General features: G+C 46.9%; 2 protein-coding genes across 2 annotated transcripts in view; both read right to left on the bottom strand.

Annotated features, from left to right (window-relative positions):
* HERC3 (HECT and RLD domain containing E3 ubiquitin protein ligase 3) overlaps nt 1-14,029 on the bottom strand; it is a 169,499-nt gene extending 155,470 nt beyond the window's left edge. The window contains exon 1 of the mRNA XM_065404824.1: nt 13,874-14,029. The gene's annotated coding sequence lies outside the window, so the exon portion shown is untranslated. The remainder of the gene's footprint in view (nt 1-13,873) is intronic.
* Nucleotides 3,347-6,454, bottom strand: LOC135879026 (uncharacterized). Its single transcript, XM_065404827.1, has 2 exons — nt 6,405-6,454; nt 3,347-4,772 (listed from the first exon to the last, which is right to left on the bottom strand). The coding sequence occupies exon 2, from the start codon at nt 4,769-4,771 to the stop codon at nt 3,530-3,532; it is 1,242 nt and encodes a 413-aa protein (XP_065260899.1). The 5' UTR covers nt 4,772; nt 6,405-6,454; the 3' UTR covers nt 3,347-3,529.
* Nucleotides 14,030-19,121: the final 5,092 nt, after the last annotated feature.

Consider the following 19,121-nt stretch of genomic DNA (forward strand, 5'->3'; position numbering starts at 1 on the left):
ATGATGCAGCTCTTCTCTGTTTTACATTTTCTTAATCAGTATTTCTAAGCTGATTTTATATTTTAAATGTACTCTTAAGCCTTCATAAAATAATCATTCCAGATTATTACATATTTAACTCACTGAAACAAAGACATTGTTTTAAATTAATCAGTCACAGAGGTTTAGTGTGTTCATAACAATGTTCATTGCTTTTAGAAAAAGGGAACACTAATTTACTTTGTGTGATCTCCATAACAACAGACATGTTTATGAAATTTCACCAACTTTAAAAAATATGTTTCCAAAGATTTTAGGTATAACAAAGGATTTTATATCTTACTAGGTACTGATTTTGCTGGAGGGTTCTCTTAAAACTAGTTCATCAGATAGTCAGAAGTAAAGAAAGGGAAACTGTCCAGCTACCTGGAAGAAAGGGGTGTTGTCCCTTTAAGGGCTCTCTTCAACAGGGGTGGGGGGGGGGGTGTAAAGGGAGAAAGGGATGGACAGAAAGGACAGGAAGACTTTGGAAGCAAGTTTTTTTTACTATAGTAATTAAAATTAAAATGTGTATTTTAGATAAGGGTGATCTTTTGAAGGATTTATTTTAAAAACTACATGTCTGAAGATCCAAGCATTTAAGGCTAAAGATGATTGTGCATCTAAAAATCTATGCAAGGATTTTTTAGAGATGTGATTTTATAATCTTCACCAACTCACTAATGAAATATTTTAAAGCAAATTTTAAACTAAGGTCCTGTAGACTAACATGTTCTGAGTAAATAATGTTTTCACCCCTCAGCTCACAGAATATTACAGTCATGCACAACTGTTTTGCTCAGTAAATTCAGAAACTGACAGTATATACCTGGGGGTTGGCAAATGCGTGTTAAATGGCTTCATTACCACTTGAAAGGCTCTTTAACAGTTTCAATGTTGTGCTAATAGGTCTGGCAGGCTGGAGGCTTTTTCACTTTTAAGTTACTAGATCCCCTCCAGAGTAAGTGTCATCAGGCCGCAGCAGCTAGCTGTGGGAGTCTGCAGGAAGGGTCAGAACAGGGATAGGAAGAGCTGGGAAGGTGGACACTAAGAACCAGTACTGCCCCAAATTTTCAGGTGCCCTGGGCAGCCCCGTATTCTGCGTATGCCTAAGAATGGCCCTGTGTCCCACAATGCCCATCCTGACTGCTCTGGTCAGCAGTTTGAACTCCATGCCCTGAAAGTACGTTGGTATGCGCCCCTCCCCCTTTTGAAGCCTGGGAATTTTTGAAATTCCTCTTCCTGTTTTCTCTGCATGGACCCTGCACACAGCAACCTTCCCAGCAGACCATGCCAGCTTTCCACAATAAATGCACTCCCGCATGGAGAACACCGGAGCTGTTGGATCTGCTGGGTCTATGGCAGGGGTGAACAAACTTTTTGGCCCGAGGGTGGGTGGGGAAATTCCATGCAAGGCCATGAATGTAGGACTGGGGTAGGGGGCTGGGGTGCGGGAGGAAGTGTGGGGTGTGGGAGGGGGTGCGGTGTACACGAAGGGGCTCAGGGCAAGGGGTTGGGGCAGAGGAGGGGTGCGGGGTGTACAAGGGGGCTCAGGGAAGCAGGTTGGGGTGCAGGAGGAGGTGCAAAGTGCAGGAGGGGGCTCAGGGCAGGGGTGCAGGGAGGTGAGGGAGGGGGCTCAGGGCAGGGGGTTGGGGTGCAGGTGAGGTGCGGGGTGCAGCAGGGAGCTCAGGGTAGGGAGTTGGGGTGGGGCTCCGGCCCAGCGCCGCTTACCTGGGGCAGCTCCGGGGTGGCAGCGACGCACACCAGGGCCAGGGCAGGCTCCCTGCATGCCTGCCCTGGCCCTGCGCCGCTCCTGGAAGTGGCCGACACCACGTCCCTGCGGCCCCTGGTAGAGGGGGCGCAGAGGGCTCCGCGCGCTGCTCTTGCCTGTGGATACTTCCCCCCAAGCTCCCATTGGCCGCAGTTCCCCGTTCTCGGCCAATGGGAGCTGCGGGGGGCGGTGCCTGCAGGCGAGGGCAACATGTGGAGCCCTCTGCTCCCCCTCCCCCAGGGGTCGCAGGGACGTGGTGCCGGCCGCTTCCAGGAGCGGCGCGGGGCCCATGGCACCATGGGGGTGGCAATCCCGCGGGCTGGATCCGGCCCGCGGGTCATAGTTTGCCCTGGTCTATGAGGTCGTAGCTTCGCTCCAGCTGTAGGAACTTTGATACCTACGGGCGGATTGCTAGTGGCATGCAGAAGAAGGGGCATGAAAGGGACATGCAGCAGAGCCTGTGCATCTACGCAGTGGGGGCTCGGCAGAAAAGTTTGTTAACATACACAGAGATGTCCCAGGAATCCTCCATAGAGATGTCCAGGAAACTTTCATGAAGGTATTCTGCAATCCTCTCCCAAAAATTCCTTGGCAGAGCTGCCTTGTTTCTCCCCCTTGCTGTACGAAACTTTGCCGCCCCACATGACAATAATTTCTGCAGGGACCAGAGCGGCACTCAGGCGAGCAGCATACAAAGCTGGTCTGAAGCCACACGCAAGCAGGAGATGTACCCTTGCATCCTAGGTTACCCTTAGGAGTGAGATATCGGGTTCGATTAACCTAGCCTGTGGAAAACGGTACCAATATTCAGAAAAGTCTTCCTTGGGGCTTCTAGTTACTCCCTTCGGAAACCACCCAGACCCTTAGTCCATTCTTCCCAATTCTCCCCTGTGTCTCCTGCCGAACTCACCGTATTTGGGACTTGCGCTGACCCGTGTGCTCCCCAAGGGACAGTGAGAAAGAGGTGTGTGTAAATGTTATAATTCACAGCTGTGAGCACACTCACAATACTGTCGTACTGTCGCTGTTCATTATTTCTTTGGCTTCTGCAGATGTGCCCTTGAGGACCCACTCCTCCACACCGGTGAAGCGCCACCTTAAGATAAGGCGGCGAACTAAGAGGAGTAAGGAGGATATGTTTTGTGAAGTGCTGCAATCAACAGATGCAGCACATAATGAAACAAGAGTGTGGAGGGAGACAATTAATGAAAAACTCAGGATGGATACCCTGGAAAGGAGAGATGGGCAGGGGCAGATGATGAAGCTATTGGAGGACCAGACAGAGATGCTCAAGTCCCTCATCACACTGCAGTCAGAGCACATCCATGCACAAGTCCCCCTGCAGCTAATACAGAACTCCATTCCTCCCCAAACTCCCCACCACATTCTACGCATGTTCCCGGTCCCTCGCAGTACGCCTTGCACTCCACCCCTAGGAACTGGTTTCACAGTGAAAGTTGGAGTTACACTCAGCTGTGAGAGACGTAACCGAGACTGTTCCTCATTTCCATGTCCCTGGTTTGACAAAAAAAAATGTGTTTTGTCCTGTTATTAAACTTTCTTCTTTGATACAAACTGACTTTTTATTTGTGTCATATACACGTTAGTCGGTGCTAACATTTAAACACAGTGGCTAAAGGCAGGAACATTTGCTCACTACAATTAAAGCTCAGGAAGCAAGCACTACAGGGACCATTCAAGGCAGCAAGTAAACAATGCCTGGCCAAATGCTTAGACACATTACTGGGAATCATGGTCAAAATGCTCTTTCAAGGCCTCCCTGATTCGAATAGCCACACACTGTGCCCCTCTAATTGCCCTGGTATCTGGCTGCTCAAAATCAGCAGCCAGCCGTTCAACTTCAGCGCTCCACTCCTGGGGAAACTTTTCCCCCTTCACTTCACAAATATTATGCAGAATACAGCATGCCGCAATGACCATGGGAATATTTTCCTCATCGAGGTCTAACCGGCCAAAAAGGCAGCGCCAACGACCTTTTAATCGGCCAAAGGCACGTTCAACGGTCATTCGGCACCTGCTGAGTCTGTTGTTGAAGCGCTCCTTGCTGCTGTCTAGTTTCCCAGTGTAAGGCTTCATGAGCCATGGCAGCAAGGGATAGGCGGGGTCTCCCAGGATCACTATGGGCATTTCAACATCCCCCATTGGAATCTTCTGGTCTGGAAAGAACGTTCCAGAATGCAGCTTTCTATACAGTCCAGTGTTCTGAAAAATGTGTGCATCATGCACCTTCCCTGACCGCCCTGCGTTGATGTCAGTGAAACGGCCCCGGTGATCCACCAGCGCCTGCAAGACCATAGAAAAGTAGCCCTTTCGGTTGATATACTCCCTCGCAAGATGGTCTGGGGCCAAAATTGGGATATGAGTTCCATCTATTGCCCCTCCACAGTTAGGAAATCCCATTGCCTCAAAGCCATCAATTATTTCCTGCACATTACCAAGAGTCACAGTCCTTCGTAGCAGGAGGCGATTAATGGCCCTACACACTTGCATTACCACAGCCCCCACAGTGGACTTTCCAACTCCAAACTGCTTTGCGACTGACCGGTAGCAGTCTGGAGTTGCCAGCTTCCACACAGCAATCGCCACTCGCTTTTCAACAGTGAGGGCAGCTCTCATTCTGGTATCCTTGCGCCGCAGTGCTGGGGCGAGCTCCGCACACAGTTCCAGGAAGGTGGATTTGCGCATCCGAAAGTTCTGCAGCCACTGCTCATCATCCCAGACATGCATCACGATGCGATCCCACCACTCAGTGCTTGTTTCCCGAGCCCAGTACCGACGGTCCACCGCGTGCAGCTGTTCCGTGAATGCCAGCAGCAATCTTGAATTATTTGTTTCCATGGCAGCCAGCAGGGCAGGCACCACCGAGTCATTCTCTGTTTCGCAGCTCATGAAATAATGCAGGACCAGCCGTGTTGTGTTCATAACGTTCATCACCACAATGGTCAGCAACTCAGGATCCATGCTGTTAGACAGAGATGGCGGGTGCACAGTTTACAAGGGCTGTTGAAAAACGGCACTAAACGAATTTGGAAGCCCATGGAATGATGGGATGGAAATAAATGCATCATGGGATGGCGAACATGCCCCCCCATGATGCATCACAATCCATTCCCAGAGCTCCCAGAGGCAGAGGGTGACAGAGGGTGGCGAGTTGTACAGTGGGATAGCTACCCACAATGCAACTCTCTCTCTGTCGATGCAAGAGCAACGACTGGGACACGCTTTGCTGATACAAGGAGTGTTGTGTGGACGTGCACAACCGATGTAATTAAAGCGGCTTATGATCGTCAACGTAACTTAAGTCGACTTAATTCTGTAGTGTAGACAAGCCTTTATCCTGATGGCCACCATGTGGAAATCTTAAAGGACAGGCAATAGGTAAAGGGAAAATATATATATATGCCTAAGTTTTCAAAAGTGACTAGTCATTATGGGTGCCCAACTTGAGACACCCCTGGGAAATGGAATCTGATTTTTCCAGAGGTGCCATCCTGTGAAAGTGAAAGCCCCCAACATTGTCTAAGGTGGCAGAGGCAACATGTAGGGGGGGCATGTGGGGTCAAGTGCCCCCCCAGATTGGCCTGGTGGGGAGGGAGAGGGGCTCTGTCCTTCTCTCCCTGCGCCTCCCCCTGGCACGTTTGGCCGCTCTCCCTGTCAGCCAGGTGGGGAGTGAGACAGAGCTGCTCCTGTCTGAGAGAGCTTGGCTGGGAGGCAGCGGTGGCTCACTCCAGGCCCGGGCTCAGCTGCCGGGGAGAGGGGCCAAGCACATTAAGGGAGGAGGGACCCGTACAATACTCCAACTGAGGCCTCACCAGTGCCGAGTAGAGCTTAACAATTGCCACCCATGTCTTACATACAACATGCCTGGTAATAAGCCTCTGACTGCCACATGCTGGGATGGACAATAGGGAAATTATTGAGTGATCCATCCCCTGTTCTGTTCATTCCCTCTGGGGCACCTGGCATTGGCCACTGTGGGAAGACAGAATACTGGGCTAGATGGACCATTGGTCTGACCCAGTATGGCCATTTTATGCAATACACCCCAGAATGACATTTGCTTTTCCCACAACAGCATCCCATTGGCGACTCCATTAATTAATAAAATCACTAGTCCCTTTTGTAAATTAGGCCAGAATCTGCAAGATCAAAGACCTTTGGCCAGTCCAACCACAGCACACGCCCACTGTGTTCCTCACTGATTTTCAATGGAACCTGACATAAATCTGAACACAACCACCTCAATGTGGGCTCTGTATTAACATCTACAGATTAGAATGGTTGTATTGCAGCAGATCAGTTTGTTTGCAGAGACCCTCCAATGCTAAGCCAGGAAGAGACATCTGCAAATACCAACCTTCCAAAAGTAATTCTTCAGTGGGGTGTGTGCAGCACAATAACAAAGAGGAAAATCCCTCGCTGCACGGAATATTTTGAGGAGGGCCTTATTGGATGGGAGAGCCAGGAGGCTGCCACCTATCCTCTGCCCAAAACTGAAGGACATGCTGCATTTGATTTAGGTGAGGAAAGAATCGATTTACAGGATTACCAGTACAAGTTACACTGATTCTAAGGCTATGTCTATACTACATACGTTAGAACAGCACAGCAGTGCCACCGTAAAGTCTCCCGTGTAGCCGCTCTCCTGCTAGCAAAATAAAACCACCCCCAATGAGGGGCGGTAGCTTTGTCGGTGGGAGTGTGTCTCCCACTGGTGCTTTTCGTGGGTAAAACTTTTGTCGGTCAGCAGGGTGTTTTTTTCACACCCATGACAGACAAAAGTTTTACCAACCAAAGTGCAGTGTAGACATAACTGAATTAAATAGAGAGAAGGTGGGTGAGGTGATATCTTTTAATTGGACCAACTTCTTTTGGTGAGAGAGACGAGCTTTTGAGCTACAGAGCTCTCCTGCAGGTCTGGGAAAGGTACTCAGTGTGTCCACCTAAATACAAGGTTGAACAGTTTAGCACATGGGTGGGCAAACTACAGCCCTGGGGCCACATTCGGCCCTTCAGACATTTTAATCCGTCCCTCGAGCTCCTGCCGGAGAGCGGGGTCTGAGGTTTGCCCTGCTCCGCGTGTGCCATGGCTCCACACAGCTCCCGGAAGCAGTGGCATGTCCCCCCTCTGGCTCCTACACGTAGGGGCAACCAAGGGGCTCCGCACGCAGCCCCTGCTCCAAGCGCCGCCCCCGCAGCTCCCATTGGCCGGCAACCACAGCCAATGGGAGCTGCAGGGGCAGCACCTGCAGACGGGGTAGCCGGAGGAGGGACATGCCACTGCTTCCGGGAGCTGCTTGAGGTAAGCGGAGCCTGCACAGCTGACCCTCTCCAGCGCCCCAACCCCCTGCCCCAGCCCTGATCTCTTCCCGCCCTCTGAACCCCTTGGTCCCACCCTCCTGCACCCCAGAGCCTGCACCCCCAGCCGGAGACCTCACACCCACACCCCAACCCCCTACCCCAGCCCACAGCCCCTTCCCGCACCCTGAACTCCTCATTTCTGGCCCCACCCCAGAGCCCGCACCCCCAGCCGGAGCCCTCACCCCCTCTTACACCCCAACCCCCAATGTCGTGAGCATTCATGGCCCACCATACAATTTCCACACTCAGATGTGGCCCTCCGGGCCAAAAAGTTTCCCACCCCTGGTTTAGCACAAGTAGTTAACACATATTCTAAGGAACCACTTAAGACGAAGTGGCCCATTACCACCCCTGTAGTCATAGGACACTAACACCTTTTTGTCCTACACAACACTGCATCTAACTAAACAAACATAGGTAGCTCTTTTTACCAGCATGGCATCTAATAGCCTCCTCATGTGATTATAGGAACTTATTGTTCCAACCAACCTCAAGAGCTAGAAGCAAAAGCTATTGCTATAACCACACCACCTCTGGGAAAGTGAGTTAAAGTAAACACGGTACTGTACTCACAACAAACAATGCTCAATGCTGAGCGCTCCCAAAACAGTGATGTCTGCCAATTGGCGGAGCATGAACAAATAAACTTTTCCTTCATTGTTCTTCACGGGACTGCAGTGGTAACTAATGTACTTCTTCTACTGACACTGCCCCAATAATTACAGAATTTACCAAACGGTCCCTTCACTAAGCCCCTAGTCCAATGTTTTTTCTCCTAACGGAAATAATTCTTGTCCTAGAGACCCTCATTTTGCTACAACTCGACGTTTGAGCTAAATCAGGACAGGCAGCAAAAAAGTGCAAGGCTTACAAGAACAGTTCCACGTGTGACAGAATGCACGGCACCTTCACTTCTGATGTACAAGCAAAGTATCCTCAGCACGTGGGACAATTCAAACAAAAATCTTCCTAATCCCTATTTTGTAGCCCTCATGAGGACAGTGTCCTTTTTAACATCTAGTATATAAAGGGGAAAAAAGAATGTGACTACATCCCAGAAGCATGGTGCCACTACACGGACACGTATTTATGGGGCTAACAGGGCTGAAAGGGGAAACTGGTACTGAAAATAAAGTTTAAATCACTGGACTACGGAAATAAAAATCCAGTCAACTTCTTAAAATTCTGGGATGTGAGTCTTTGGCAATGTGAAGAAGTGGAGGGTGAGTGAATGGGTCAGATGATCGCCTTGGGACCACCTTTGCCCTGGCCTGCAGGAGATCCAGGTACAACACCCAATTCCAATTTCTTTTGCTCTCCACACCAGGAGGGTTCTCAGTCTCTGGAGGATGGGCCAGGTGAGACGGAGGAACTGCTTCACATTTTTTCCACTGACAACCCTGCCAGCTGATCAGGTAGGAGCACTGACACACTTTTAAGTGAAGTCTCATTGAGTCCTCAGAGAGCTTCTGACACCTACATAATCACAAGCCTCAGCATCAACAGAATAGCTAAGGGGGCTCCCCGAGGTGTCTGCCTGGGAGACCAACCTGGGGACGGCTCATTTACTTGTTGCTCTTGGCCTAAGACCTGCAGTAATGTTCCAGTGGAGGTCTCTCTGAGTTAGCTCTGTCATTTTCAAAGGCAGACATATGCCTTTGGCCCCAAGGAGCACCCAATCTAAATTCAACACAAGTGAGGATCATAAGCAGGCACAAGGGGAGGGTCAAGATGACAACAGCAGCATCATTTCAGTTACATGGGCACATCTTGAAAATATCGGCATCATTGATTTATGTCTCATCTCATTTCTTGGAGACAGCATACAGCACATGATGCCTGGACATGATCCTGCAATGTACCAAATGCTTCTTAAAGGACACTGAGCACCCTCAATTCCTGTTCTTTAATAAAAGCGGAGGATGCTCAGAACTCCTCCACAGCACTTAGCACCCTCCAGGATGATGCCCTTATCTACTAGTCTGAGAGCATGTCTCCACTAGTGAGCCTACAGTCCCCACTCTTACACCATGTAAAGGCTGGATTACTGGGGCGGAGGGGGGGGGGAATCAACATACAATAACACAAGGCATTCTGGCCACAGCACTTATTCCCACTAGTGTGAGATTGCCAAAGGGAATCAGTTTCCCTGGGGGTGTTTTACTGTCTAGTCATACTCAGACACCCAGCATTCAAGAGATTGGGTGCAAGATTTAGGCCTGGTCTACACTACAGTTTTAGGTCGACATAAGGCAGCTACACTACAATGGTGCTCCAGCCAACGTAAGTCGCCCACTACATCGACTTAATAACTCCACCTCCACGAGAGGCGTAGTGCTTAGGTCGATGCAGTTAGGATGACACAGTGTCTGTGTAGACACTGCATTACTTACATCACCTGTAGGCTGTCAGCTCCATGTGGAGTTCACAGCCAGACCCCCTCCTCTCCCCCGCCCCCCAGGGCTGATAACCCAAGCTATGAGCCCGCCCCCTGGCTAACAGCTGGAGCTTTGCCGTTCCCCCCCCCCCCCCACACACACACACACACAGTGGAGAGCTATGAGCCCCACAGGGGGCTCAATTTCACAGCAGGGAGCCTACCAGCAGTGAAATTGACATTCTTGTCAGTTTCACTGCTGCTATTATTTCACATTTCCTCTCTGGCTCTGGCTGTCAGCCCCGGGGTGGGGGGACTCCAGCTGTGAGCCCCATGCAGCTGTCAGTGCCCCACACTCTGGCTGTCAATGCCCCACTTCAGTCAGTGCAAATGCTCCTGGTGAGGACATGCACCACTGGCAGGAAGGCAGTGTGGACACCAACAGCCAATATAATTACTGCGGTGGCTGTAGGACAACCTACCATTCCTTGACCTAATTTTGTAGTGTACACAAACCCTAAGTATCATGATCACTAGGACGGGGAAAATGCTTTAGAGAGCAAAATGCTAGTTCAGCTGATTATTTTAGTCATTTAGAACCCCAGAGAGAATTCACTAGCTATATGTGTGACGTTGTGCAGTCTATATGGTTTTATAAAAACATGATAATAAGTAAATATAATGTAACTGGGATAGTTTTAGAAAAATATGGTAATAAGTGAATATAACATAACTGGGATATGCTTCATGCAAAAGGTCTCTTGTAAGGTATCATTACAAAGCTTATAATCTACTGAGTGTGATCATCTGATTTGTATAAATGTACCACTCTTGTATCTAAAACTAGAAATATAAAATGTAACTCTGAGGGCCTATTGTAATTATGTAAAGTGTGGGCCATTAATGATGGTTTGGAATCTTGATGACTCCCATTAACCAGGACCATTGTCTGCAGATGGTTGTGTTTACCTGTTAGTCTTCCTGTATATGTGTGTACTGGCAAGTGGGCAATGAAGTCTTGCAGTGACATGTGATCATGTCACCTGAACTGGAATCCATCTTTAACCTGGTGCTTTTCCAGTGAGGGGGGGTGGAAACCCAGAGGGACAAAGGGTTCCCGCCTTATGCAAAAGATATATAAAGGGGTGGAACAGAACAAAGGGGAGAGAGGAGCCATCATGAAGAATCCCCTAGCTATCACCTGAGCTGCAACAAGAGCTGTACCAGGGGAAAGAATTGTGCCCAGGCCTGGAAGGTGTCCAGTCTGAGAAAAACTTACTGAAGCATCTCTGAGGGTGAGATTATCTGTATTTAGTTTGATTAGACATAGATTTGCGCATTTTATTTTATTTTACTTGGTGACTTACTTTGTTCTGTCTGTTACTACTTGGAACCACTTAAATCCTACTGTCTGTATTTAATAAAATCACTTTTTATTTAGTAATTTACTCAGAGTATGTATTAATACCTGGGGGAGCAAACAACTGTGCATATCTCTCTATCAGTGTTATAGAGGGCGAACAATTTATGAGTTTGCCCTGCATAAGCTTTATGCAGGGTAAAACAGATTTATCTAGGTTTAGACCCCATTGGGAATTGGGCATCTGAGTGCTAAAGACAAGCACACTTCTGTGAGCTGTTTTCAGGTAAACTTGCAGTTTTGGGACAAGTGATTCAGACCCTGGGTCTGTGTCTGGAGCCAGACTGGAGTGTCTGGCTCAGCAAGACAGGGTGCTGGAGTCCTGAGCTGGCAGGAAAAACAGAAGCAGGGGTAGTCTTTGCACATTAGGTGGCAGCTCCCAAGGGGGTTTCTGTGATCCAACCCGTCACAATATGCTTTAGACTTTTAGAGGGTCAATGAACGTGCTTCTTTGTTTGGGGAACACAGCCACAAATAAATTGCCTACAATGCATTTAAAAGACTCTGAGAATCCATTTTTCTGGGACATCTGCCATGCCTTATATGCTGGATGGAAGCCAATTTTTGTTCTTAAAAATAAATCATATGCAAATGGACATCGAATTAGGACCCAATCTTGCCAAACACATAGCATTACTCAGGAGAGTAGTCCCATTGAAGTCAGTGGTACTACTCACATGACTAAAGTTATACAGGCATGAAAATCACTTGCAGGATCCTTGCCTGAGCAATTTTCTAGAGTATCTTTAATGGTACTGTACAGGCCATTAAACTGCTAATAGTGATTTAAGATTTTCTAGATGCATGAATTTTTCATCTATTACCATTTAAACTCTTTGCATATATGCAGACACATGCCACTGAGGTGCGCAGAAGTACAATATACTCCTTTGTAGAGCTACACCCCAGGACATCCGTTTATAGTTCCTGAGACTTTTGCAACCGCATGTAAAAACCCTCTTATTAAAAGCCACTTCTCTATCAATGTACAGGTAGGCTAGTGTATTAACTTTCCTCTACTATACTGTCAAGAATCAGGGGGTAGCCGTGTTAGTCTGCATCTACAAAAACAACAAGGAGTCTGGTGGCACCTTAAAGACTAACAGATTTATTTGGGCATAAGCTTTCGTGAGTAAAAACCTCACTTCTTCGGATGCATAGAGTGAAATCTGTAATAGAATGACCAGGGAGATTGAAGTGAACACTTCATACTGACTCACTGACATTGGTATGCCTTAGACATATGCTTTGAAGTGTTCACTTCAATCTCCCTGGTCATTCTATTACAGATTTAAAAGTCACTATCATTGAACAAAAAAACTTCAGAAACAGACTTCAAAGAGAAACAGCAGAACTAAAATTCATTTGCAAATTCAACACCATTAATCTGGGCTTGAATAGATACTGGGAGTGGCTGGCTCATTACAGAAGCAGCTTTTCCTCTCCTGGAATTGACACCTCCTCATCTATTATTGGGAGTGGACTACATCCACCCTTATTGAATTGGCCCTGTCAACACTGGTTCTCCACTTGCGAAGTAACTCCCTGCTCTCCATGTGTCAGTAGATAATGCCTGCATCTGTAACTTTCACTCTATGCATCTGAAGAAGTGAGGTTTTTACTCACGAAAGCTTATGCCCAAATAAATCTGTTAGTCTTTAAGGTGCCACCAGACTCCTTGTTGTTCCTCTACTATACTGTAATTCCTATAGGAGACCCAAATATCTAAATCACCACCCAGACCCACTCACTATTAGCATAAGCCAGTTTATCTTTGACCTCATACTAGAGCCCAGGGGGAGTTCCTGGATGAGCCGTGCACACACTCACACACACACAAAGGTATATTAGCCTCATGCTCTGGCTGGAACACGTGGTCTGCTTTTCAAAGATGCTGCCGCTCAGCTCCTGGGGCTGAGGGAGTCGGGTTGCTTAGCATCTCTGAAAATATCAGACCAAAATGAAACTAAGAATTGGTCTCTGCCCCCTACAGAGAGCCAGACAGGGAGAGAATAAAATGCTGAAACGGGTAAAAGGATAAAGACCTAACTAAGCAACATCCCTCTACATACATTCCTGGAGGTATCAGACACAAGGCAGATAGGTAAGATCTACCCTAAATAAAATCCAGGGTGGATCATTTGGATCTTGACAAATTCTGCAGCTGCCTCCCTAATAAAAATGGTCAATCTTGCTTACCCACTTTGCTGTGTGTATCAGCTGAGTTGTGAGAAAAACCACAATTCCGGGAGAGCCGTGAAAACCCCACACCACCCAGACAAGTCCTTTGAATGCACACCCCCTATCTCCCAGGAAAAGCCTGGATGCTAATGCTGCTAACCCTGGTAGGCTACAGAGAAGAGAAGGCGCCGCTTGCAAGAAGCCGCCTACCATGGATTACATGCGTTAGGATCTTTGCTCGCTCTCCTCGGCAGCTGAGTACATAGCTCACAAATCCCTGTTGGCTCACTGAAAAGTGAGCTGGTTTAGTCCCTTGCACAGCCCAGCCTATACCGAACTGGGTGAGGTCTTTTTCCTGGCCCTTTTCACTTTAAGCACAGAAACGTGCAAGGGGGAGGGGGAAAGTCAGGCAAACCTGCTTGTATCTCTGGCTAATAAAAGCCAGCAATAATCTCCCTATCTCCCTCCCAGCAGCCACATCCACTGGCGACACAGGAAATCCCCGGGGAGGAGAGCTAGCTTGGGGGAAAGGGCTTAGAGGGGCTGACTTGGTTACAGCTTCCCAACACTGCCCACCCCCTCGGAAAGCTGAGCGCGGCGGCTCTGCCTTCCCCCCAGCCCATGACAAAGATGCCTGCCAGGGGGAGCTGCAATCCGCAGCAAGCTGGGGTCACAGCCATGGAGAGCTGCCCGGCTGGATTGGCTGCGAGCGAGCGCTACTCACCTCCTGCGGCGGCTGCAGCTGCTCCCCGCGTTCCGTCCAGCTGCGCTGCACCTCTGGCTCGGGCCGGGCTTACCCTGCGAGTCACCCACAATAACAATAATAAGGAAGTTTTCCCCTAGCCCTAGCAAGGAAGCAGCCAGGCCGACATCGGTGAGTGGCACGGCCAGACGTCCAATGGGGGCCCCAGAAACTCTCCTGCCTGCACCAATCGCCATGTCCTAGAAGGGATCTGGAAGGGTGGGGCTAAGGCCTGCTTTGGTAGGAGAGGGAGGAGGACGAGGGTACACAGCGATTTGTTCAGCCTGGCAGAACTGGAGTGTGCAGGGGGCACGTAGTGACATCAGTATCATTGGCTGCGGGACGATGTGCATAGGGCGGCTGCTCCACATGCACGTGGGGAGGAGCTACATAGAAAACGGTCTGAGCTCCAGCATCTCCTCCTAGGCTTTTAAATGGGTGAAATAAAATGCTAGGAGGAAAGCCAGCATTATGGTTTCAAAATGAGAGTGTTTGGGGTTCACTCAGGAGACCGAGACTGCATGCATAGAGCTGATATCGCAGGTGTAAAGTGAGAAATCATGTGATAAATATTATAATATATCTTTTCCATTAAATATGTGAAAAGACACAAAGTCAAGCACTCTACAGTTAGGAAAGGCCAGCATTAAAGTTGCCTGTGCAACCTAAATTCACCCTCTTTCTGCACATGCATTATGATACAATCAGTAATTAAACAATCATGCACTACGCAGTGTAGTTGTGGCTGTGTTGGTCCCAGGATATTAGAGAGACATGGTGAGGTAATATCTTTTATTGGACCAAGAACAGCTTTGGGTGTCTCGAAAGTTTGTCTCTCTCACCAGCAGTAGTTGGTCCAATAAAATATATTACCTCACCATGTCTCTCTAATATCCTGGGACCAACACAGCCACATTAGAGAGACATGGTGAGGTAATATATTTTATTGGACCAACTACTGCTGGTGAGAGAGACAAACTTTCGAGACACCCAAAGCTGTTCTTGGTCCAATAAAAGATATTACCTCACCCGCCTTATCTCTCTATGATCATGTACATCTCTACCTCAATATAACGCTGTCCTCGGGAGCCAAAAAATCTTATTGCGTTATAGGTGAAACCGCGTTATATCGAACTTGCTTTGATCCACCGGAGTGCACAGCCCCGCCCCCCTGAGCACTGCTTTACCGCGTTATATCCAAATTCGTGTTATATTGGGTCGCGTTATATCGGGGTAGAGGTGTACTGTTTTTTTCCACAAGACCCCTGCCTCAGAGTGCTCACTGAACGAGCCCCTATTCAAGAAAGAGGGCTGGATAACTACACGTATATCTGATAAAAACTGAGTTCGCTGAATTAGGATGCCCCACGGCACCAGTCAGTTTGGTATTTTTGCAAAGGATCATGTGTAAGGCTCACAGGGGGTGAATCAGACTTGGCAGCCTCATTATTTGCATAATAATCACAAAAGGTTGCTTGTTTTAACCAGAGATTGCACTGGTTTCATACAGATTGGCTAACATGGGGACTGTCCACCCCCTTGCGCAAGTGCTGAGGATATGGCACAGGTAGGCAATGCCTTGCACAACACACTGCATACAGCTTTTAATTTCTTGAAAGTAAAATTTCTGATTGTGACAGGCAAGTTTTCATGAGCTCTCGAAGATCTCTGTCTTTAAATGTACCTGCTGCTGCCAGGGCAAAATTGTCCTGGTGTGCACCCCGAGAGAAACCGGAGGGACAAGAAATTTCCACCTGTTTCATCTCAAGGAGTTTACTGCAGATTGCCCCCTGGACAGAAGGGCAGTGAGTGAGGATGTAGAGGCCACTCAACCCTGGGCATTTGCTTGAAGCAGCAATAATTCTGGCACGGAGCTCTGCTGCTTACGTCTCCTCTGCTGAGAAAGGGGTGAAAGAGACTGACTCCACCCTTCCTTCCCCCATAAACCTGGCAGATCCCCATGGAACTCAGATGGTGGGATTTTGTGCAGGATCTCAAGAAGGGGGATGATATGATAGAATTGGAAAAGGTTCAGAAAAGGGCAGCAAAAATTATTAGACGTATGAAATGGCTGGGACTTTTCAGCTTGGAAAAGAGACGACTAAGGGGGGATATGATAGAAGTCTATAAAATCATGACTGGTGTGGAGAAAGTAAATAAGGAAGTGTTATTTGTTATTTATTGACTCCTTCTCATAACACAAGAACTAGGGTCACCAAATGAAATTAATAGGCAGCAGGTTTAAAACAAACAAAAGACAATATTTCTTCACACAACACACAGTTAACCTGTGGAACTCATTGCCAGAGGATGTTGTGAAGGCCAAGACTATAACAGGGTTCAAAAAGAACTAGATACATTCATGGAGGATAGGTCCATCAATGGCTATTAGCCAGGATGGGCAGGGATGGTGTCCCTAACCTCTGTTTGCCAGAAGCTGGGAACGAGCGACAGGGAATGGATCACTTGATGATTGCCTGTTCTGTTTGTTCCCTCTGGGGCACCTGGTATTGACCACTGTCGGAAGACAGGATACTGGGCTAGATGGACCTTTGGTCTGACCCAATATGGCCGTTCTTATGTTCTAAGCAGCACTCCCTGTCTTTTGTGCCCTCTGGGGATAATCAGTAGTAAAACTCCCATTGACTTCAAAGCTGAGTATGTTTGAAAATGTCACCCTGTTAGCAATCACACCCAATCCTGCATACAGCTAATGTTTAACTTTAAGCACATCAGTAATTGTAGTTAAAGCAGTGAGATTACCGAGATGTGCAAAGTTAAGCATGTACATACATTTTTGCAGAATTGGAGCCTTTATCTATAAATAAAAATATTTTATTCAAGTGAGGTTCACCTTTTCTCTGTTTCTGTCCAAATATTATTTTTAGTTGTATGAGCATGAAACATCACTTCTTTTGTAACAACATCATGTCAAAGTGATTATTCCCCTTTTTTATCTTTTAATTTTTGGAGTCTTTGGAGACATTTGGTATATATTTGCCCTGAGGCTCAGATTTTTTTTTACCGAGTTTCAGCCAAATTGTAAATTCGGGGGGGGGGGGGGGGGGGCGGGTTTCAAGTGAGAACACAGCTATAACTACTGATTATTCATTTTCTGATTTTAAATTGTTGTGCAATATTGCTTTGGGCTGTCTAAAAGCTGCTGCATTCCTCCCAAAGAGTAATTGCATTTCAGTGGGAGGTGAAGGGGTCTATACTTTATAGGCCAGGTTCCATAGTCTTTTTTCAAGTCTGGCTCTCAATATTAAAATCACCCCTGTGCAGAGGACCGACACCGCTTATGTGCCACTTAAGGTGTCATAATAAATGTTAGTGTTTGAACAGTGACACATGTTTGCATGGGCACAAAAGGAGGCCCCTTTTGGAAATAAGGCCCAATATCTACAGTCTTTCATTCCCTTGCAGTTTCCAGGGTTCTACATTGATTGGTTCTATCGTTATATATTGCATTTAGCACACTTATTTTGCTTAAAAGAATACCATCAACTTAAAAATTACACTTCTGACTGAAAATGTTTCATGTACTGTTATTACAAGTTGCCTCTAGATTACTATAAATAAGGGATTAGAGGGAAAATATATTTCTCTTTTTATTTTATTTATTTATTGCTTTGTTGACTTTGTGATTTGGAAGCACTTTGTGTTTAGTCAATTTCTGTGTTTTTCTCCCATATACTGTTAATTTCCGTTGTTTGCATGGGTCTTTGATGGAGCTATAAGAGGAGAAGGAAACCATCAGAAGTATAGGAAAATGTGATTATAAAACCAAAACATTTGTGAGAGGAACTCAAGGCAAATGTAACACCTGAAACTATTTTTAAAGTATGTTTTTAATTGGCTAGGTTTCAAGTTGACGGAGATCCTTCAAAGCTACTGCAGTACCAATAACTAAAATAATAAATAAAATAATCTCTCTTCCCACTGCTCTTCTTTTTACTGTTATGTTCATATATTTCTTGCATCCTGAGCTCAGGTTTCCATGTGCTGCAGACTTTCTTCATCTGGTTTTTCAGTCTGCATATGACAGGCTGGTGAGTGTTGACACCCACTCACCTTCTCTTTGGCATTCCGATGCAATTACTCGACAATGAGATATCATGGCATGTGTATACATTTTCTACAACAAAAAATCCAGACCTGGTCTACACTCAATTTTGTAGTGCTTTAGTTATTTTCAAAGGTATTTAGGCACCTAAAGATGCAAAAATCAATAGGCATTAGGGACCTAGGCATTTTTAAAATCCCACTAGGCACCTATCTGTATATTAGGTGCCTAAATACCATTAATAATATGGTCCTTAATAGTTTATTATAGCCTCACTTGAGTGAAGAGCAGTACATGCTGGGAAATGTTTGACTCTTTTTTATATTTCCACGTGTAATTCTGAAAAATCAATCTACATATATTAGATTCCAGCAGTGCTGGTCATTACAGAGGAACCAGACCTTGACTCAGGGATTATTGTCTTCAGCAAGCTGTGGATGTTTCCCTACCTCTGAAATATAATTAGCAGAGGTCTCTGACTATCTCACTTCTGAAGAGATCATGCAGCTATTATGAACATGAACAATTAAAACAGTACAGTGATGCTTTTAAATGCAAGTGTGAATTGCTTTTTAGACAGCCTGGTTTTCATACAAGCTGAGGTAAGGTGACCAGATGGCCCAATTTTATAGGGGCAGTCCCAATATTTGGGGCTTTGTCTTATATAGGCACCTATTCCCCCCCCCCCCCCGCCCCGATTTTTCGCACTTGCTGTCTGGTCACCCTAAGCTGAGGGGAGGGATACTTGACACAGCCATCAGCTTAAGACAATGCATTCCTCACTGCAGCCAACGAGCTCTGCAGATGGAATGCTGGCCCAGAGAAGCTAGTTACCTGGGCCTGTTTTTAAGAGGTCTGGAGTTGAATTCACAACTGAAGAGGGGGAAATTGATATTGTCTAACACATCCCAAGGTGGGGTGGCTGTTCCAAATGCAATTTAGGCTCAAGAAAGGTGATGAGGAAGCAGCATTCATCTATTCTGTAAAGCTCTTTCCGATAGATACCTATCTTCAGTGTGTGTTTCAGAGTCCAATGTTGATTGCACTTCTTCCATCTTTGTGCATGGTATGAATTTGTAACTGTGACTTATCTGGTGATCATACTACTACTTATGCATCTGAATAGCACTACTCTTCTTCAAAACACTTCACAAATAGGTACTA

The sequence above is a fragment of the Emys orbicularis genome, chromosome 5 (assembly GCF_028017835.1).
Source record: "Emys orbicularis isolate rEmyOrb1 chromosome 5, rEmyOrb1.hap1, whole genome shotgun sequence".
NCBI lineage: Eukaryota > Metazoa > Chordata > Testudines > Emydidae > Emys > Emys orbicularis.